Source organism: Pelodiscus sinensis, chromosome 14, assembly GCF_052426305.1.
Source record: "Pelodiscus sinensis isolate ZL-2025 chromosome 14, ASM5242630v1, whole genome shotgun sequence".
Taxonomy (NCBI): Eukaryota; Metazoa; Chordata; order Testudines; family Trionychidae; genus Pelodiscus; species Pelodiscus sinensis.
This window is the reverse complement of record NC_143065.1, coordinates 8346175-8369229: the sequence shown is the minus strand read 5'-3', so window position 1 is coordinate 8369229 and position 23055 is coordinate 8346175. Positions and strand designations below refer to the sequence as shown.

General features: G+C 45.5%; 1 protein-coding gene across 6 annotated transcripts in view; it reads left to right on the top strand.

Moving 5' to 3' along the window:
- Positions 1-23055, top strand: part of NEO1 (neogenin 1) — a 304535-nt gene that overhangs the window by 190858 nt on the left and 90622 nt on the right. For all 6 annotated transcript variants that reach the window (XM_075897565.2, XM_075897563.2, XM_075897560.2 and 3 more), the window contains exons 6-7: positions 4005-4159; positions 5321-5441. In XM_075897565.2, coding sequence (XP_075753680.1) covers positions 4005-4159; positions 5321-5441 — 276 coding nt within the window. The remainder of the gene's footprint in view (positions 1-4004; positions 4160-5320; positions 5442-23055) is intronic.

The window sequence follows — 23055 nt, the reverse complement described above, 5'->3', positions numbered from 1 at the left end:
CCAAGCTAGAATTGTACAGGCAGCATTTTGAAATTAGCTTCCCTGGCTGGGTTAACAGGCTCAGCCTGGTGGGTGAGGCTCATATGAATGCTCTAAAACTAGCTGTAGAGACAGTGCTTTGAAGTTGTAGCTTGTGCTTTGAAGCTTCTGGAGAAGGGTGGGCTCAGGAGACTGAGCTGTAACTTCAAATCACTGGCTAGTCAGCTGGTTTTACAGTATTAGCATGAGCCCCTCCATCCTAATTTTGTCAACCCGAGCTGGGGGAGACACTCCAAAAGGTCACGTCGACATTCCCTAAAGGTACGTCAACACGGCGAATACTCCCAGCTGGCCTGGCTTAGCTGATTCTGGCTCCTGGGGCTTGGGCAGTGGGGCTTTAAAATTGTTGAGCAGATAGTGGGACTCAGGTCGTAGCCTGTGCTCTGGGATCATCCCCCCTCGTGAGGCTTCAGCCCAGACTCCAGGCTGATCCCAAACATCTATGCTAGAATCGAACAGCTCTGCAGCCTGAACCCTAGTCAGCTGACCTGGGCCATAGGTGCTCTGTTCCACAACAGAGTTGTGTTTCTTACGAATAAAATCTGTGACTTTTATTACTTGAAAGTCCACAATATGCCCAGTTTTTGAAATTGTTCTATGAATTTCAAGCATCTACATTTGAATGTTTTAATCCACCGTTGGTATATGTGATAAGGTAGATTTCCTACTCTGCTTAGGGTTGCCAAGTGTCCAGTATTTTTGCCTCCTGTCCAGTAAAAAAAAAAAAAAAATACCGGACATCTAAAATGTTTGGCACGTTCTGATTTTTTTTTCCTGTCCAGGAGGCAGCCTGGAAACCCTAGTGCTTACTGGGTTCTGCAGGGACGCTCTCCAGCCCGTGCAGGGAGGCAAGATGTCAGGTGGCTGCCAGCAGCCTGTTAGGGCCAAAAAGCCTTACCACACGTTTTTTAAAGGGGCCATGCTGATTTTTTTTTCTTAATCGCTCTCGGGGACTTTGTGTGTGTGTATTTTTTCAGAAACCATCTGGAAACCCTAGCTCTATTGTAAAAGTGTGCATATACACCACATATTGAAAGTAGTCTTAAATAACTTTCTCCCCTAGTTAACCTAAATAACAAAACAAATCAAATCTATAAAAATGAATAGTCCTGTGGCACCTTTGAAACTAACCAAAAAATACAAAATCATGAGCTTTTGTGGGTAAAACCCGCTACATCAGATGAATGCAAGTGGAAATAACAGAAATCAAGATATGTATAACAACAAAAGAAGCACCTGTCAATTGTAGGATCTGTGTTAATAAGGCTGAGTAAGTGGGCTGGATGTGTCCTGTTTGTAGCTTTTAATGTGAAAATGAGGATGTTAAAGACAGGGAAAATTGGCTTTATGTAGACTAACACGGCTACCCATCTGAGACTTTAAAACATATCTATGTTCTCTTGTTAAGCTTAGCTGTTCCAAGGGTTTACTGCAGTAAGACGTACACACCCTTATCTAGACCTGTAATGGCCCTAACTCTACCTACCTTTTCTGGCTGCCATCATATGTCCGCAAAATTGCCTGTATCTCTGTGCAGGCACCTAGGGTTTACATTCTTTCGAAGTAGACAGTGGCCATTAACACATGTGATTCTGGAATCCATATTGGGATGATAGTTGTACTAACAGGTCCGCACAAAGAATTTCACTTTATCTCCCTTGGTTCTATGTGAATGATGCATTGTGTTTTGTTTTACCTTCAAACAAACATGTTTACAGGATTTCTATCTTTAACATTGTTGATATGGCACAAGTGAGATCAGCGTTATACAATGTGTTTACTGGTCTGGCTTTGATTTGGGAGGTGGTTGAGCTAGGTATATCTCCATATATTAAAAAAAAACTTGTCTCATAGAGCTGGAAGGGACATTGAGTCCAGCCCCCTGCCCCCATAGCAGGACCAAGTACCATCCCTGACAGATTTGCCCTGGATCCCTAAATGGCCCCCTCAAGGATTGAACTCATAATCCTGGGTTTAGCAGGCCAATGCTCAAACCACTGACCTACCCTTCCCCCCAAAAGCCTTAGAGGCACATGGTACTGAACAGGAACATAAGATGCATTTCTTGCCTTACAATTGAAGTGAGAGCCTACAGATGAAAAAAGTAGAAAAAAATTAGATGTGGCACAAAAATGTGTAAATTGAATTGTGGTGTTATTCATAAAGACATCAAGGTCATTTCTACTTTCAGAATGTAAAAGAGACAGACAAAATTTCAGTCCTCGGTATGTTTTCCTTTTTTGTTTTATCAGCATATCAGTCATTTTCTGTAGGATATGTACATTTAATTTAATTTTTCATTCTCTTGATGGTGCGGTGATGTTCTGGCTTGAGTTCCGAGCATTAGGATTCTGGGCAAACCTACACTTCATGTTTACAGGAAATCTGTTTTGTGCTAGTTGTGGGATCTTCTTTGTCTTCTCAATACGAACAAATTTCTGCTGCTGACACATTCACTTGTTTAATAAAGGCTAGTTACAGTTCTTTGTTTTCTGCAGCCCCAGCGTGACTTACAATAGTTCTGAAATGCAACATATTAAATATTTCTGAAAGACTTTCCACAGATCTTGAAGCACTTTACAAAAATAAATAGGTGTTATTCCCATTTTACTGATGGAAGCCCTTTGGCATAGCCATCTTAAAGCTCTGTTGCACGTACTTGTGTTGCTGAGGACTTGCCCTGTAGGATGAGTTCCATTAGAAGTGTTGTAAAGTATATGTACAACGGTGCTCTAAGTGGTTTGCCCAAGGTCAGAACTGTGAAAGATCTCCTAGTCGTAGGAGCATAGCTGCACTGCCATGATAATGATCCTGGAACCTCATGGAGCAGATGTGGACGTCAGTGATGAAAGGGGTTTTTCCATTGCTGTAGGAACACTGTCTCCCCAAGCAATGATAGCAGTGCTTCACTTATGCCAGAGCTTGCCAGGCTGAGCCCTGGGACCTCTGGACTTGCTGTGTTACTTATGAAAGTAAAAAAGAATTGCTTGAGCCCCAGTAACTGTCTCCATTACAGAACAAACACTGAAGCATTCTTCCATCGACTTCACTGCTTCTGCATCAGGAGTTAGACCAACATAGCAGTGGTACCCAGGGGGTGGATTTTTCTCAGTCTTGGTTCTGTTGATCTGAGGCTTAAGTGTGGATCAGGCCTAATGCCATGTGCCACAGCACACTGTCTCCAGTGTAACACCATACTCTCTGGCAGGGACACAAGAGGGTGCAACATATTACTCGACTGCTGAAGTCTTATGGTGGGGCTCCTATTAAATTCTGCATTGATTTTTAGACTCTTAATGAATCGTTCCATCATATGACTCATCTTCTTTTCCCATATATTCCCAGCAGATCACTTCAGTTCAAAATAGTTGACTGTTTAATTGGCCCTGAATATAGTCTTGAAACAGCCACAGCTAGAAGATGGTGTGTGTGTCTATGTCCTTTGGCGAGGGAATGCAGCTATTGCTGCTATTCATAATTCTCATTCTGTTAGAATTTAAAACTAGTGTAAAGAATTGTTTTCTGCTTGTTTTAATTGTTCTTCATCCCTGGCAATGATAGCTATAATTTTCAAAGGAACCTAAGGCAGCTAGGTGCCCAATTCCCATTGAATTGTAATGGAAGTTGGGTGCCTTACTCCTTTAGTCTCCTTTGAAAATCCCAGGCTACATTGCTATTTTGTTTTTACAGTGCTTGGTGTGCTTATAGAGGTGGGTGAATAATGGGTTTATAATTGGCCATTCCAAAAAAAATTCCTCCATTGTAAGGTTTAGCCCAATGCTTAGGACACTGACCTGTTATAGGGGAGACCTAGGTCCAGTCCTCTGAGATGTAGTTAAAAGGATTTGAACGTGGATCTGCCTTCTTGAAATCCATGTGGTTTCATTGTATATTGAGTTGTATATTGAGTTGATATTCCAAAGTCTAGATAAGCATTAACTTGTCTCCTACCCTTATATTTAAAGCACCACCTGAATTTCTGAAGAAGCCTGCTAATATTTATGCTCGTGAATCTATGGATATTGTCTTTGAGTGTGAAGTGACTGGGAAGCCAACTCCAACAGTGAAATGGGTCAAGAATGGAGACATGGTGATCCCTAGTGACTACTTCAAAATTGTAGTAAGTACATTTTCGTTTTCAGTCGTTTCAACCTGCTGATGTATACCTTAATCCTCCTGCATAGGTGCATAGAAGCCATGTTCTTTTACGGGGTCAGTTGCCTGTTTTTATAGGAGTATAGTTAAGGTCCAGAAGCATTAAATTGTTTCTTGAATTCTTTATTGCTGTGTAAACCAGTGTGAAGCATTGACGAGCATGGGTTCTGTGTTCCTTATACCATAAGATAGCCTGTTTCTTCATAGCATGCATCTTTTATGTGAGAAATGCACAGTAATGAATTAGTTGGTGAAAGACAGTCTATGAGTTTGAATTTGACCAACCGTGGTCCTTGTCGTACTATGTAAAACTGGCAAACCATGAGGTCTATTTGGACATGGATTGCCTGAGTTTTATGTAGTCACTGTGGCAGCACAAGAATTAAAATCTCAAAGATCTACCACGGACATTTGCTTGTAATATAATCCTGAGTTTTGGCTGATGAAACCTTAAGTTTTAATGAAATTCATTATCGAGAGAGAGATTTTGAAGACTTAATCTGAGGCTACAAGATTGTGCAGATGAGACTTGAGTTCCCCGCATGGAGCTGTCTTTCAGAACTATTTTTTGTTGTACTTAAATAATTGATAAAAGCGGCAAGGAGTCCTGTGGCACCTTATAGACTAACTGCAGTGTAGAAAGCTTTCGTGGGCAAAGACCCACTTCATCAGATGCATGCATCTGATGAAGTGGGTCTTTGCCCACGAAAGCTTCCTACACTGCAGTTAGTTTATAAGGTGCCACAGTCTGAATCTGCAAAAGCGGCAAGGAGTCCTAACACGGCTACTCCTCTGATACTTAAATAATTGATACAGGATAATATATGGGCCAGTTCTTAACTTCAGAATGTTGGGGCCTGGCTATCATTTCCATAGCCTATTAGCAATAGCTTAGTGCTGATTCGGGGTGCAGCCATTGGAAGATTCAAAGTAACCAATATTTTACTTGGAACAGGTATAACAGTCATGAGGGCAGAAGAGAACGCCAAAGCCTTTTTTGTACCCTGTTATAATATTTGGGAGTTTTATCCAAAAGTCATAGAACACCATTGAAAAGCTCCCGGGCTTGCATTTAGAGTTCATTTTTAATGAATACATCATGAAATGTTGCCTCTTTTCCTTTCAGAAAGAACATAATCTGCAGGTTTTGGGCCTTGTGAAATCAGATGAAGGATTCTATCAGTGCATTGCAGAAAATGACATTGGAAATGCGCAGGCTGGAGCCCAGCTGATAATACTTGAACATGGTAAGAAAAACTGGGGAACCGTGATACCAGAAGGTGGAGAAGAGCAGACTCAAGGGGCTTTTCTGCATGAGGCAATATGTCCAAAACTTGGCAAAGCCATAAAGCCTTTTTCAAGCCCTTGTTGTTTGAGTGAAGTGTTTTTACTGTACATCAATAGGGTTTTTTAAAGAGTGAACCCCAAATGCCAGTATAGTCTCCCTTTATATGGAAAATATACTGTGTTATCCTGGAATGTTTAATAATAAAAAAGAACTGCAACAAAGCCAGACTAAGAGAACACAGTGGCACAGCTACAAAAAAACAGAGTGGGCATAGCTGGATTAATTCAGATAAAATTCATTTCAATTTCAGAGGCTATTCTCCTCTATCAGAATTTATTTGTTTGGTCCCCAACCTTTTTAAGCGTGAGATCACTTTTTGAATTTAAGTGCAATCTAGGATCTACTTCAAATCCAAACACTCTTGCCCCACCTCCTTCCTGCCCTTTTTCCGAGGCCCCACCCCTGCTCACTCCATTCTCCCTCCTGTGTCCTCACTCACTTTTATCAAGCTGGGGGCAGGGCTTTGTGTGTGGGAGGGGTTCAGGACTGGGGCCAGGATTTGGAATGCAGGCTACAACTGGGCACCGCTTACCACAGGTGGCTTCTGGGTGATGGTGCAGGTGGCTACGGCAGGCTCATCCCTACCCTGGCCCTATATCACTCCCAAAAGCAGCCAGCAAACTTTCCATCCCTGCCCCCCTCTGCTCTGTGGAGATGGGGTACAGGCTGGAAGGGGGGCAGCCTGATATCAGCACCCCCCCCTTCTCTTTTTCCCATGTCCTGCACAGCAAGCAGGAGGCTCCCAGGGTGAGGGGGGCACCTCCCTGGCAGAGGGCAGGAGCAGCACGGCAGTGCTGGGAGGGGCAGTTGAAGTGCCGGCACTTGACAGCCTCCTGGCCAAACCTGTCAGGATCCCCTGTCAAAGGTTCCAGGATCAATCAGTAGATCCTGAAGTACTGGTTGGTGACCACTGGTTTACAGTTATCACCATCACATCTGTAAACGGATAAAAAAAGTCTTTAAAAGAACATTCTGGAATAAGATAAATGCTTGTTGGTTCCGTAGGCAGAGAAATCATGAATAATATTCACTTCCTTGCCATTTAAACATACGATGTCCCATATTACATATTTTACCTAGTAGGGGAGCTGTCTGATAATAGAAACACTTGCTGAGAGGAGCACAGAATAGTACACGTGACATCCAAGGACATCACTTTTCAAGTCTCAGTTCTCAGAACTCTTGGCAGTCAGTTTTCGGAGGATGAGGGGAAATTGATATGAAGGAGGAGGAAGACATGAGACCAGCAATCATTCATTTCACACCATTCTCTGACCTTTGTATTGCCTGTCCATTCCTGGGCTTGTTTTAGAATGAAGATTTCTTGGTTATGACAAGGATGATACCTGCTCTGCTTTCTGTTGTCCACAGAAAAAGATCCTTTGGGTTCAGAAAAATGAGGAGACACAGCAGGGCTTTGCGCTTGCAATACTCACAGAAATAAAACAGCTAGACTCAGGCCTGCTGATGGAGCAAAGAAGGCAATTGCCCAGGGCCCAGGCTATTTAACTGGGTCCCAGTTGCTGCCATGGTAGCTCTGCCTGCTCTGAGGAAAGCGTCTCTTGATTCAGACACTTCCGATATGCCTCATGCAGGTTCTGGGGAGGATTACTGGGCCCTGGAACCTGCATAGGGCCTATCACAAGCATCTGAATCGAGACGCTGCTGCGGCTTTCTCCCCGGGAGGCAAGTTGGGTTTGGGGAAAGGCAGGAAGGCAAGGTGCTGCTGCCCTAGGGCTCCTCCATGCATGTCGGGGATGAGGATGAGGGTGAGGATGGGCTGGCGGGAGGGTGGAGGCTGTGGCTCTGACTGAGGGAGGGGGATAGGGCGGGACATTGATTATTCTGTCCTGAGATCCAGAATTGCAATTGGTGGACTGGCTGGACATAATTCTGGGTGTGCAGTGGAAAGAGACTAAATTGTAATGTGGGAATGTTTCAGTGCTAGCTAAAATCATTTCTGTATTTTACAAAATTTGCTACACAATTTGGAGCAAAAGCTGCCGCCCGCTTTAGTGCGATATTCTGGTATTTCCCCCACATGTCCAGTGTTAGGAATGTGGATCCAACAATGGATTACTACGGTCTGCGTATTAAGGGAACAAAATGAAATCTGATGACAAAACCAATCAGAGTGAGGCGTTCTCAGAAGCTGGGAAATGGAAGGATAACACCGTAGTTTCAGCCTCATAGAGATGTTGAATAATTCACGTATCTTGAGTTCTGGAGAATGGCCTGCCGAGACTTGTATGTCCATCCAGCCCCCAGAGATTTGTTTTCCTCCTTCTCTTTCTACTTCAGTTCCCTGATCTCACTCTTCCGCTGCTTGTTTCCTCCTCCTCCTCCTCCTATCTCACCTCCTGCCCTGCTTCAGCAACCTCTCCTGATACAGGAGAGGACTTTGTCTAACAACTCTGTCCTTTCTTTTGCATGCTGCCCATGGATTGTGGAAGCCGTGTTGGTGGAGTCTCATAACAGGTGTAACAGTACACCTGTGAAATCATATTTTACTGTTAGGTAGCCTACAATGTTTTGAACAATGCACTCCATGTTTTGCACACCTCTGTTGTAAATACTGCTCTTTGGTGACATGGTCACAAGGTTGCTAGTCAACGTACATTTCATTTTTCTTCATTGTGAATGATGGTCTAACAAGAGGTGAAGCAAAGTCATGAGTGAGCTGTGCATATTAAATTCTAACTTATGAAAAGTGGCATGCTGTACTGCCTGCCGCGCATATTTGCACACTCAGAGTTTATAGCAAAGTGAGCTATTAAGGCTGTGTACAGTCTCAGAAAACAGAAAAGGCCAAGGACTCCAGGTGGAAATAAACTTTCAGAAAGGAAAATGTATAGGTGTCTTAAAGTACATGAAGATAGTGACCTGGTAATAATCTTTGTCTTGGTGTTAAAATTAAAATGTATTTTTTCCCACTTAAACAAAGGTGTTTGGGATTTTTGACATGCTAACAGCTGTTTTATAGATCTTCCAACTTGACTTCCAGTGATCAGAAAATATTAGTTATGTAAAAACTTGAAAAATCAAATAAAAATATACAGGTATCAAACACATTGCTTACTTACCTGTGCATTGATTTCTTACCTATGGAAGATGCACGCCTAAGTCAATTCCATTCCCTATCTCTGTTTCTTCTGTCTTTTAAAAGTGACATTGGAAAGTTCCTGGCTAGCTTGGCAGGCTTTTCTAGAAGGTTTCTCTTTCCAGTAAGCTTATAATTGTAAACCCTTCCTTCAAAATGATCAAAATGAGAAGTTAGAGAGGTTATGAAACAGCTGTGACTAGGGCCTTCCATGTTTACAGGCCAGTGCTTGAGAAATGGACTAACCGATGCTACTGTGATGAGTCATAGGAACCGAAATCGAACAAGGCATCAGTAGTGTTGTTAATGACAAGAAGAGGTGGGCTGTGGACAACATAAGAGATTAGATTGGCTAAGTAGGAAAGACAGAATTATGCAAAACCTGGAAGGTGAAGATTTGACTTGCTTGGAATTCAGAGAGATTAAATAGAAGTACAGTTGATTGCTTCCTTGCCAGTCACGGTACTGTCTGTCGTGCCAGCTTTTAGCCATTGCCTCTTTGAACCCAGTTGTCGTAATCTTTCTAAACTGTATGGAAATCTTTCCTGGTATTTGTTTGTTGTTCTTTTCCTTTACATTCTCCATTTTTGGTCTTGCCCTTGCTGAAGTGGGCTGGCCCAGCTGAGGAATGGTTTCAAATTGAAATATAATGTGTACTGTTGTTTTCTGCTGTAGATGTAGTAGACATCTGTATAATATATGATAATCAGCCATGGAACAAGTCTTCATTTTCTGTGTATGGACAGTAATTTCACACTTCACAGACACAATTCAGTGATTTGCTGCAGTCCACTGCATACTAACAATTATTGTACACTAGAAAACTGTATAGAAAAACAACTTCAAATTATAGATATTAGGTGTTTCGCTTTTTTAAGATAACCCTTTGTGTTTGAGATTTTTTTTCTTTGCATTGATTAGATAATCTGAAAAACACGTCTCAAGACACACTGTATGTGGAAGAGACTTTGAAATAAATACAGGAAGTCCCCAGTTTATGAGCGGGTTGTGTTCCAAAAGTTTGTTTGTAAATTGGTTGTTTGGAACTCAAAAGACGTTTTCTCACAGAAACAGTGTTCTACGTGGTGGTGGGGTTCCCAGGCTAGCCCACAAAAGCCTATTAAACCCATAACATAGCTGAATATAGTGTACATTTGCGAGGAAAATAGTAGAAAAAACTATTGCAATACCAGGAAGGAAAGCAGAAAACCAATACCAGTGACTGTCAGGGGGCTCTCCCCTGGTTTGGGGTTGCCACCCCCGTCCAGGGCATCACCCCGTCCGGGGCTCACTTGGGCCTAGGCCCAAAGTGCAATGCCCCTCTTTTAGGGGTAATACGGCCCACTGGCCTAGTCCCAAAGTATGCTGCCCCTGTATCAGGGGAAATACGGCCCACTGGCCTAGTCCCAAAGTATGCAGGCTCTGCGGCCTAGTCCTCGGGCCGAGCTCCCCACTCTCCGGGGTTCTGGGCAGGAGGGGTAGGGGGGCCCGGGCCCTCCCTCTCCACCGGGCCCCGACCCAGGGCCTTATGAGTGGCGGGTGTCTCCCACCACTGGCTCGGCGGGGGGGGTCCTTCCCACAATGCACCGAGCCCTCGGGCTTTTCCAGCTCCCTGCCCTGGGTCACTTCCTACCCCCGGCCCGTAGCGGTCCCACCTGTTGGCGTTGGTCGGGTGGCTGTTGCGACACTTCCCCAGTCAGTGTCGGGGTCGGCAGTGTCCGGTCTGGTGCCTGGGTCACGGGGGGTTGGCCGGCGGCTCTGTCGCTGGGGCAAGCCTGGCTGGGGCTTGGCAGCAGCGCATTCAGCAGTCCTGGTGACTCCCTCTCTGGCAGCTGGGTGCTAGCTCCAACTCGGGCTGTGGTCTGCCCCTTCTGAGCAGGCCAGCAGCCTTTTATATCTTGGCTCCGCTCGGAGCATGCCCAGTAAGGCTGTGTGGGTGGGGCCCTCTCCACCCCCCCGTCCCCTCTTCTCCCCTCCCCCCTTTCCCCCCCCCCCCCCCCCCCCGTTCCAGGTGGTTTCCCTGGGCTTGAGTGTGGGGTGGGGCCGCCCCCCCCCCACAGTGACTAATAGTTGTTTGATTACCTTGAGTGTTGGTGCTTGAAGAAAGGCAGGTTTAGTTAGAGGAAGATGAGGAGGTAGGTGGAGATTCTGAAGGGGACTTCTGGGCACTTTCAAAGGCGTCATAGGTTGATTTCACTGGTTCCTTTGGGGCAATTTCTTAAAGGGTTTCCAGGGAAGCCTGGGCAATTACCTTCTTTTTGTCAAAGTAAGTTTCCTTGTAACGTGAGAGGGCATTTCTGACAGCTCTAGAGACTCAGGCAAATCTTGAAGATTTGGGGTCTTGCTCCTCAAACAGTGCCATGGTCCCCTCAATCATGCTAAACTCCTGGGGAGTCAGCACCAGCTGGGCTAGCCTCCAGCCCCAACCTCCTGCCAGCCCCTCCATGGGCTGCGCCCAGTGCCCACTCAGCAGGCAGTAGCAAGCAATGCAGGTGCGGGCCAGAGGACTCGGAGGAGCAGGAAGCAGCTGTCGGCTGGACAGAAGTGGCCATTGCCTTTCAAAGCTCCACTTCTCTCCAGTCGGTTGTGTGGCCTCCCACCGGCCCGTGCTTGCACTGCTCCCGGTCACCTGTGCCTCCTGCCTGCTCCCCTGAGGCTGTTCGCAAGTTGAAGGTTTGTAACTCAGGGGATACCTGTCGTGGGTGAGTTTAAAGAGAAACAAGGAGGGTCACTGCCATGCGAGCTGGAAAGGGGAGCTGCGGGGGAGCCCACAGGGGTCTGGCGAATACTCCTCTTCAACGTTACTTTCTATGGGCTGCTCTTCTGCTGGGAGCAGAGAATTGAGAGCACCTCTGGTTTTATGGGGCAGACACCCTCAGGGAGACGGCTCCCAGGAGCCTCTGGATCCCTCCCCAGAAGCTTTTTTTAAATGTCCATTTTTAATTGAATCGAATTGTACACTGGTGGTTGAGCAAGGACTGATATTTAGCTTCATGCTTTTGCAGTGTGGAGATCAGGAGCACACGAGCCACACTGTAACAAAGCTCTTTCCTCGCAGCATTTTGAGTATTGTTTTGTGCATATGCTGTGTGCAAATCTTTGACTCTGCAAAACTTGTTTTTACTGATAGTGATTAAATGTTGGTGAAAGGACTGAGCTGCAGCAAGGGCCGCTAATCTAGCCACTTACACTGTAGCCGTTAAAACCGAGAATTAGTGTCAGTTGGGGACTGGAAAAGAACAGGTGGTAGCAATGAGGAGGAGGTGGCTTGAGGGGAGGAAGGCAGATGGTTTGCTGTCACCCCCATGTGACAGGCGCTTGACAAGCACTCAGGCAGCCAAAAAGTGAATTATCGATTGCCGTATACAAAAAATTCATAGACTGTAAATAAATATGCTGATTTATGTAGACACCTGTTGCAAAACATCATTCAAAATACACTATAGACGAGCTTCAGAACCCTCAAGTAAATGCAACAGAGTAAGTGCATTTTGAAATTTTCGACTATAAAAGCCTGTGTTTGCGTCTCTCTCTCTCTCTCTCTGTGTGTGTGTGTGTGTGTGTGTGTGTGTGTGTGTGTGTGTGTGTGTTTTTAATACTCTGTGGGTGTTACAGGAGTGAAATCCTGAGAGCAGGGGGTTGGATTGGACTAATACCCAGCAATGTGCCATGTCATCTCTTTTCTGGTGGAACATCCTTTTCTGTAGCATTTAAACATCCATGAAATATAGCTTGGTGACTTATGTGTGCAGAGAACTGAGTGGGAACCAGTGCGGTATCTCAGGAGCAGCGGGCTTCAGAAAGACATAGGTCCAGGTCCAGCTAGGTCCCGGAAGTCTGAATTGCCCCCAATTACCTACTGGGGCCTTAACTTTACATTTGAATTCCGAGACTGTTTGTATTTCCATGAGAGTTTGGAATTGCATTCGCAGTGTGACCTTTTTGACCAAACACAGAACATCTTGCCTTTCCTGGTTGCCCTGAGTGGATATTGGCTCCTCATTAAGGTCTCATTCAGTATCAGTCCTACTTCTGTGGAAGTTTTTAAAGTGTACATGGAGCTTACCCTGGCTGGGTGCAGTGTGGAAGAAAATGTCTTGGGCTACCATTGCCGCATGGATCTTCTCAGCTTGTCTTGATGGGAGTATGTAGGAACCATGGGAGATGCAACTCACCTGAAAACCTCACAGATTTCATTGAAAGATATTGCCAGGCCCAAGAGATTTCATCAAGGGACGTGCTGCAGATCTGTTCCTGGCACCCATATGTGAGAGGATGGATGGGACTGTGGCTAACGTACTGGGGAGGGATGCAGGAGATCTGGGTTCAGTTCACAGCTTTCCCACAGGCAAGTGGGTTCTTGAACAATTTGCTTGACTCTGTGCCTTAACTCCGAACTTGTGAAGCAGGGATGGTGGTGTCTGTCTCCAACCTCACACCCTGTCTCAGCCTGGGGCCTCCAGACAATACTGCAAGCCAGGCAATTTTTATTTATTTGTGTGTGCGTGAGGGCAGCGCAAGACAGTCACCAAGAGGCTCTCACCTTACACCTGGCTGACAAACAGTTTCAGCCTCTTTAGTTTGGTCCTGATGAAAGTCAATCTCCAGTTAGAACTGGATTTCCAAATTCCTTCCCCTCAAGCACACATGTGACCTGCCTGGCAATGAGGTACTGTCGCAGAGGGGCTTTTTGCTTATAGCACTCGGTATCTTCAAGTAGGACGTTTAGGCTACATCTAGACAGCGGCATATCCCGAAATAGCTATTCCACGTCTGGAAACGAGACCGTTATTTCGAAATAGAGTTTGAAATAATGAGCGCACTATTCTGGCATTCCTGTAACTCTTCTTCCACAAGGATTAAGGGACTTGTAGCACTTTATTTTGAAATTAGATCGGAATAAGATACTCAGTTTGTGTAGCTTGAATTGTGTATCTTATTTTGATCTTGGGGCACCCTTAGAGACTGGGTGCATCAAGAAGGTGCATCTGATCAGATTGACAGATCATGTTTTACAAAAACAAGCAGAGAAGACCAGGATTATGCTTCCTCTGTTAGAAAACCCAGGAAATGTGGAACTGAGTAGTAACCAACAAGGTGTTTCTGGTAACCAATTCTCTAGCAGTAAAGGAAACTGGACAGGCTAAATTGGTGGGTGTTCCCAACAGGTGTTCCCAGGAATATGGAGTTTTAGATCTCTACAGAGCTGGCAACAAAAAGCTACTAATGCTCTGATCATGACACAATGTACCCATTTGAAGGGCACCATTTCCATCCGAGAGGAAGCCCTCCTGTTCTTCTCTACCATTAAGTTTAATGGCAAAGATTCTGACTGACTGCACGATGGGAAAGAGGTTCAACTGTCTTAATTACACCGTATTATCTTTGGAAATATGATTCTCAGCCTTGCTGAAAATAGTGGCGATAAATTCCATCCAGTGGAAAGTCTAGTCACATGTGATCTTTTGAGATGCTTGATGGTTCGGAGCATTCATCTCAAGTCCTCCTGGCTCCTCCGTATGTGTGTACAAGAACTATGTCTAAATTTTATAGAGAAAAGGCTTGTGGTCTGATTTAGAAAAGTCTATGTAGATCCTTTCAAATGCCCTTTCCCCCTAAAATACATTATTACTTTTGCTTGTGTGGGTTAGAGACAAATAACCTACATGTTAATTTTGTCATTAGTTTGGGCTATTGTGCACATGTAAAAGGTAGGCCAATTTCTAAGCCACTTGCCATCACTTTAATGTGAAGGCTTTTTTTTTTATAGTTGAACAGATTGCAAATTTAGAAATAATAGTGTCGTGAGAGAGGTATAATGCAGAAAATGCTGATTTAATATACCATAGAATTGTGTGTGAAGTTACAAAAATATTAGGAAATTGTGCAAAATATGAACTGTTGGAAGAGAATAAAAACTCTACCCTGAATCAAAGGACGACTCTTCGGGGTTTCCCCCCTTAAGGCAGTTTTGCTTCTTCCCACAAGCAGAAATTGCTTGAAAATGTGCATGTTGTGGGGAGGTGGGGAGGATATTGCAAAGCAATGGAAATCCGTGTACTACCAGGGACTGACTAATAACATCCCTTGCCTGGATATAAAAGTCTGTTTCAAAAATCTGCCAAAATGGATCATGGAACACAAGGGAGGAAGAGTGGTAATAGTCATTGACAAATTACTGTATGTGAATAGCAACTGCTTCTGCCTCAGGAATCAAAAACCAAAGGAGATTTGAGAATTCTCTTCTGGTTTTGTGTGGAAAGTAAATCTAGGGGTGTGTATACAGTATACTGCAGCGTAAGTCTAGGGCTCAAACTCCAGCCTTAGCCCCTTTCTCTCTCTACATGCACATTATGCAAATCCAGGCCTTGGACAAAGAGACCTAGAACCCCATGTGAGTGAAGGGTCTGAGCCTGGGTCATGCTGGGATGCAGGGTTCAAGCCCTGTTGCTTTGTAGAGTAGATGTAGCCCTACTAGACTCATGCTGTGTGAGGCTACAAAAATATCCCACAATCTCCTGGGCTGACTTTGTCCTCTGGACAGTAGTTTGATGGACAGTCAAGGTTTTGCACACTGTACCGTGAACAGAGAGTTAGAGCGGCCATATGTGGGGAGGGTGTGATACACAGCGTACAGTCTAGATTGAATAGGGGGGCCACTATTGTTGTCTTACCTGGGGTGCTTGCTTTGTTGCTGCAGCAGCCTCCAGTCTGAATGGCTCATGAAGAGTCACTAGCATGTAAATCACACCCAGCTATGTCTGTGCATGCACTGTAGGCAGCCAGCCACAGCTGGGCTCTTACCAACTGTGGGCATAGTACAGGATGACCCAGTTCATGCCAGTCTTAGATTTCCTTCCCCCCACAGAAATACATGCTCTGTGCAGTACAAGAATGCTAATGCTGTGATTTCATTAAGCTAAATGCACTAGATTAGCTAAAATAGCAAAACAAGTTTATTAACGACAGAGATTTTCAGTGAACACAAGTAATGAGGCATAAAAGTCAGAATGGTTACAAGAAAAACAGAGAAAATGCAACTAATGGTTAACTTAACGAATTATGTTAAACACAAAGCAAATTTTTCCTTGCCACATACTCACAACAGTCTGACTGGCCCCACTTCTTAGGCAAGGACCCTACTTCTAGTTAATGACTGCTTCTTTGGTCCCTTCTCCTGCAGGGAATGGATGGAAGTGGTCTTGGGGGGTTCGCCCGCCTTTTTATAGTGCAAACCCCCCCCATCTTGGAAAACATTTCACCTGAAGATTCTGGGGAGAGAGTCTGCAGGAAACGATCTCACTTCTTGGCGCTTCTCTTTTTCCATTCCTGTTTGGCGACTCCGTTTACTGCTCAAATGCATATTAAGCAGAACATACGTTCCTTTGTTTGAGACAGACCTGTTTGCCAGTCTCAGTTTGGAACATGTGCTTACACCGTACAATGGGATCTTATAACATCACACACTGAGTGGCCACGTGTATTTTATCAGGGCAGTATTGACCAGCAAATTGAGCGTTCAGATTTCATCCTATGAAGGATGCTTAGCTCGCTTAGCAGGGCCTGTTGACCCGCCCGTGTGCAGAGCATCTCCTAGTGCTCAGAGCTGAGGGTATAATGGATAGTGGAGGTTGACACCTCTCTAGTACCTTCCTACTGCTGCACGGTGTGACCTGGAACGTTCCTTCGTGCTCTACACCCTTTTGCTTAGTGTACAGGGTGGTAGATGGTGGTGTATAGTCTTTTGAGTGTAGTTAAATAAGTTAGTGTATTTAGAGCAGTTTGTTTTGCTTTTTTAGTCCAACCACCTCCAGCTTCTCTGGGACTGTGCCCTGAATTCTGGGATGTAAAATTTCTCAGCACCAGCCTTCGCAAGGCACAATTTGCTGCTCCATCTGCAAGTCCTCCCCGCCCTGCACCCAGGAATCTCAAGAGCTCCACCTTCTCAAGTGCTTGGTGGAGGAATCTGAGACCAAGGGCGCTTTTCGATCTGGAGCCAGCCGACCCCCTTGGTCAGTGACAGTCACAGGTGCTGAACACCCCTCCGAGCACTGTGCGTGCACCACAATTGTCAGCGTTGCAAGCCAAGGACAATTCCCAGCATGAGAGTGAAAAGCAGTCTTCCAGGAAGAAGAGCAGATGACCATCGCGGACTCCCCCCAAGCATAGTGTTGGCTTGGAGGAGATGCTGCCCATGGCTGTAGCTGGACAAGAGCCCAGACTTCTCCACATGGAGGGTAAGGCCGCACACAAATGTGATCCAGTGGTATCAATAGCACCTTGTTCCATGAGTCCAAAATCTTCACCAGTGCGTGTTCCTTCCATTCTGTTTGAGCCTCCAGCCAGGCCCAGCCCACAGACGCCACCAAGCCCCTTTCGCAGCTCCATGAGCACTCCACAGACCCCGGGATGCTCTGAGCCTGCTTTGTCAGCAAAGGGACTGGTCCTACCCTGCCCGCTGTTCGTCTCCTCCCTAGTAATATCCCTGCTTTGGAGCAGTGGTTCTCAGCCTTTCCGGACTGCTGAACCCCTTTCAGGGTCTGATTTGTCTTGCGTTCCCCCCAGGTTTCACCTCCCTTAAAAAAAAAAAAACTTGCTTACGGAATCACAGGCAAAACTCAGAAGTATCACAGCCACGCATACTGAGAAATCGCTTCCTCTCTCGTTTGGTTTGCATGAAATTTCAGTTTGTACGGCTGTCGATTGCCTGGAAAAGTGGGCAGATATCTAAATGAATTGAGGCCCTGGAAGGCCTCTGTTCTCCTCCAGATGAGCCGTGGTTGAGAACTACTGCTCTGAAGGATTAACCTCTGCTGTGGGAGAAGCCTGTCCCGTGGCCGAACCACAGCCTTCTGGTACCAACAGGGTTCCCTTTTCCAGAACTGTCTGAGGCATTCTTGGAGCCAGAACCAGCATCCTTCATGAGGTCGTGATGAAATCCAGACATGCACCGACTGCCTTACTACCTCCCACAGCCAGTGTTCAGTCTGGCAATGGAGACCTGGATTGTTATCCACGGGGCCGACCACCAGCTACGGCTCTTCTTTCTGGCCTTCCCCGGGCACACGGGGATCCTTGTCTCAAACACCAAGCACCATCTGAGGCAGCCTGTCAAGCATCCCCTATTCACTTGCCAGCATCGGCCTTTGAGAGCAAGGCAGAAATTGAACTAATTCTGATGTTCTGCTATATCCCTGTTGTCTGCTGAGGCACGTGTTTCCCTCCCGCCCTCTCCACTGGGCAACCAGAACCAAGATTTGCTTCAGAGCAGAGTGGCAGGCCCTGGTATCCCACTGCAACAGATTCAGGACACACAGCATCAGCTCCTGGATACCCTCTAACCCCAGGGCTGGCTGCCATCCCCATTTACTAAACATAGTGTCTATTCCAGTTGTCCCCTATTACTTCCTTGCCCTCAATGTATCGGGCTTAGTACCTAGAGTTAGCAGGCGAACCTGGCAACACACACACCTTTCTTCCTCCCATAGGCAGTGCCTCGATCTTTGCGCCCACCACTGTCCGCTCCCTGTGGAGTTTACTCAACACCTTTCTGCCAGGGCGCGCAAGTCTGCACTTCTGTGGGACCTTGATCTTGTTCTCTCAGCCCTTTGAACTGCTGGCAACATGGCCGCTCTCCCATCTCTCAGTGAAAGTGGCATTTAATAAAAGTTACCTTCACCTCAGCCAGACTGGTCAGTGAACTAGCAGCCACAATGGTGGGCCTCCCTTAAACAGTTTTACACAGTGACAAACTGTTCTTGTGGCTCCACTCCAAATTCCTCCCAAAAGCAGTGGTGGATTTTCACTTCAATCAGAGCATCTGCCTGCCAATTTTCCGCCTCGAGCCACATGCTTCCCCCACTGACAGAGCCGTACGTTCCTGCGTACGTCCCTTTTGTCCCAGCGCATCTTCTTGTAGATATCGAGGGGCATGAGCAAATGCTACAACCATCCCAGCATCCCCCGCAATAATAGTCAGAGCACATGCTATGTGACTGCCAGCTGCCACGTAAGCCTTCCTATTGGATATGCCCTGGCATGATATTGGCTGTTGATCAACCTAGTGCTCCCTCCACAAGTTCACGATGCACTACACCAGGGCTACTCAATTTTGGAAGCTCCGGGGGCCACAGTGATACTCTCAGCACATGCCTAGGGCCACAACTTAAGTGTGGTTGTATATACATGCACGTATGTGCAATAGCTTCTTTCACACTGATGGACATGGCATGAATACAAAGATTAAGACAAGACTACACAACATGCGGTATTTACCCAATTAATAAAATGCAATATTTACCCAATTTCCACCCGATTTCCACTTTTAATGAGCAATGACAGTCCAGGAACTTAACTACCAAAACGCATCTCAACAGAAGACCATTATATTGACTTGCCGTTGTGAAGCGTGTTCCCCATAGAGGCCATGTTCAAATGATCTCACCTATGGGCTGCATATTGAGTCCCACATAAACCCAAACTGCACTGCGGGCCGCAAACAAACGGGCCGGCCCACAGGCTGCATGTTGGGTTGCCTTGCTCTACACCATTGCACAGGCAGCACCTGCAGACATCTCCAAAGGCCAAATCATACTGCCCACTTCCATTGGTATTCTCGCACCCATCTCCATGCTAATCGCAGTTGTGAGTCACCCAGGTGTGATATACACATAGGGACCGTCGCTCACAGAAGGAGGAGGTGGTAACTTACTGTAACTGAATGTACTTTGAGATGTGTGGTCCCTATCCACTCTTCATCCTCCTTCCCCCTCCTTCGGATTGGATTCCATGATGGTGAGAGAGAGATTGGAGAAACATCAACCCACACTATGTATACCCTCAGCTGGGAGTGCAAAGGTACCCACTACTCAGGTGTAGTTCCATAGACATGGCTAAGGTGAGGTGGGCTGAGGTGCTTGGCATGCATACCCACACCAAGTGTGGAATACAGATGGGGACTACACAGCTTGAAGAACCTCCAGTTACAGGTTAGTTACCTCCCCTTTTGTGATGTTCCTTGAGGCCAAGAACTATAACAGCATATAATGAATGAGGACTGTTACTAGATTGTCAGATATGTAGCTACATGATAATTCTATCTAAGGATTCTCCCTCCCCCCTTTATTCTTCCCACATAGTAACTGGCAGAACAAACTTTGATTTAGACTAGATTCTAACCTCTTGCTATATGTGGGGAAAGGAAAAATCGGTTTTCGCACCAGAAGGGAACTAATGTGTGAATTTTTTTAATTGGTTGCTTATATTTCAAAGTTGTTCAGTTACACAGTAATGTCATAGTCAGACAGCAGAACGCCATTTGGAGACAAAAGAAAAAAAAGAGGTTATTTTGCAATTTGGCTGAATATGCAATAAGAATTATCGAGTTCAAGTGATTAAGTGTGGGAAAAGATTCATTTTCTACAGATGCTATATTATTTTTTTGTGTAATGGTGTTAAGGCCTTCTAAATAAACATGAGTTTTTGTAGCAGGCTCAAAACACATTTAAAAACAAGACATTAAACTAGGAATTTCAGTTTGTACTTTGTCCAGTCTAAGTGTAGAAATTGAAGTGAAAATGTTTGTGGTCAGGGCTGTGGAGTAGCAAATTCAGTGCCGAAGTCTCTAAAAAGACAAATGACTTCTGTCTAATGTTGCTGCTGATGCGCTAATACTACAGGTACTGTGGAAGATTAAGGAAAAGATGGAGCCAGGTCTAGATCTGTTTTCCAATTTGGATCAGTCAAGATCATGAAGAAGCCAGGTTTTGCTTTGTCTCAGTGGTACATCTGTCACCTCTGGGTTGGAGAGAAGAGCCTATCTTCTTTTCTTCTACAACAGGGGCGGCCAACTCATTAAACGAAGAGAGACGAGACAGCGGTGGAAAAAATACAAAGAGCCGCACCAGAATTGTTGAGAGGGAGAGGGGAAAAAAAAGAAAAAGGAAGAGCTCCCCACCAGCCAGAGTCGTTGAGCAAAAAAAAAAAAAAAAAAGACTCTGCCCCTTTAAAAGCAGGCAGGCTTTTTGGCCACTTTGAGCTCCCGTCAGCTGCTGCCATCTTGAGGACTCCATTTTGCTGTGCCAGACGGCTCCTCTGCACCCAGTGAGCACAGGGGATCAGGGGCCGTTTCTAGGGGTGCATGGGGCGGCTTCGCGAGCTGCACTTTGAGGGGTGAAGAGCCACGGGTTAGTCACCCCTGTTCTACAGCATGTTTATTGCAATTGCATTTTAAATTGGGTTCTTGTGTTAGTGGTCCACTAACAGAATAAAATATTAATTTGTGTGTAAGACGAGTGTTACATCCCATTGCTGCAAACTCCAGCCATGACCGTAAGCGATTGGAATGCATCTTCAGATTTCTGTAGGCTCTGACATACACACAGACCTTTTAGAACTTTGTGCTGATGACAGAAGGGTGGGTTTTTGATATTTATGTATAATAGAAACACTGAAAGTTGTAGGTACTGAAGGACCAATATTGTTCATAGTGTTTCTTTATCATCTTCTTTATCACTAGGAACTCAAGATTTTTATTAAAAGTTGATTGGCTCCTTCTTATCCTACATGTGATTTCTTGAGCCTCCATGACATTTGGATGATATTGATACAGATAGTACTGTCAGATATAACTCTCCAGTGCATAAATAAATGATAAAGTGGCAGGGAAATGTGGACTTTGAAATACAAACAGAAAAATACCATAATTATATGAAATAAGAGTAGAATTGTCAACAATATTTTTTGAAACTTCAGTGTGTCACAGCACTTGTTTGCGTGACATAAAGTACCGACAGTACTGAATTAGCTCAAGCATTTTAGCCATCGGAGGAGGGAAGTTCTGGAACAGCCTCCCAAGAGGAGCAGTGAGGGCCAAAACCCTCACTGGCTTCAAGACAGAGTTTGAGAAGCTTATGAAGGAGATGGTATGATGGGACTGGCCACAGTGGCACATAGCCAGTCTACGACTGCTAGCAGCAGAGATCTCCAGTGACCAGTGATGGGAAGCTAATTGGACAGGGCTCTGAGTTAGTAGAGTGACAGAAATGTTGTTCAACATCTTCATTGATGATAGGATGGATTGCACCCTCAGCAAGTTCACAAATGACACTGAGTTGGGCCCAAAGAAATCTGATGAGGTTCAACACTGACAAGGGCAGAGTCCTGCACTTGGGGCAGAAGAATTCCAAGCACTGCTACAGGCTTGGGACCAGCTGGCTCAGCAGCTGTTCAGCAGAAATGGACCCAGATGGGTGGATGAGAAGCTGGAGAAGCCTTTGTTGCTGAAAAGGCTAACAGCATCTTGGGTGGCATTAGGAGGAACATTGACAGCAGATCAAGGAAGCGATTATTCCCCTTTATTTGGCACTGATGAGGCCACAGCTGGAGTATTCTGTCCGATTTGGGCCCCTCATTACAGAAAGGATGTGGACAAATTGGAGCGAATCCAGCGGAGAGCAATGAAAGCCTTAATTAGAGGTCTGAGGCATGTGACCTGTGAGGAGAGGCTGAGGGATTTGGTCTTATTTAGTTTGCAGAAGAGAAGAGTGAGGGGGGATTTGATAGCAGCCTTCAACTCCGTGAAAGGGGGACGGGTCCAAAGAGGATGGCAAGAGGCTGTTTTCAGTGGTGGCAGATGACAGAACGAGGAGCAGTGGTCTCAAGTTGCAGTGGTGGGGAAGGTCTAAGTTGGATATGGGACAAGCTATTTTATTAGGAGGGTGGTGAAGCTCTGGACTGGGTTGGCTGTGGAGATGGTGGAATGTAAGGCCCGGCTTGATGAAGCCCTGGGTGGAATGACTTATTTAGAGCTGGTTCTGCTTTGGCAGGGGGATGGACTAGATAACCCTCCTGAGCTCTCTTCCTTGCCTAATCTACTATGATTCTATGAGGTGTCTGGCTGAGCAGTCTTGCCGACATGCTCCGGGTCCAAGTGATTGCCATATTTGGAGTCATTAAGGAATTTTCCTTTACGTCAGATTGGCAGAGGCCCTGGGTGTATTTCTGCCTTGCAGCATGGAGCCAAGGATCACTTGCAGGTTGAAACATGTTAGTGGTGTTTTCTCTGTAAACCATGACTTGAGGACTTGAGTTACTCATCCAGAGGTTGGGGTCTATTACAGGGGTGGATGGTGAGGTTCTGTGGCCTGCAGTGTCAAGGGAGAGCTCAAACCAGAATGATTACGATGGTCCTTTCTGACCTTGGAGGCTCTGGAGATAGAGGCAAGCTAATAACAATTTACTTGACAATAACAAGGGCCTTTTCAGGATGTGTTTTCTGGTGCCTTTGGATATGTTGGCATCGGCTTAGGGTTGGTTTATTTGAAAGTTAAGTGTTCTTAGGGATAGGATATTAGAAAACTGATCCTTCAGAGTCGTGTTGATTACTTTGTTTTGGAAGGTGCAGATATGGTTG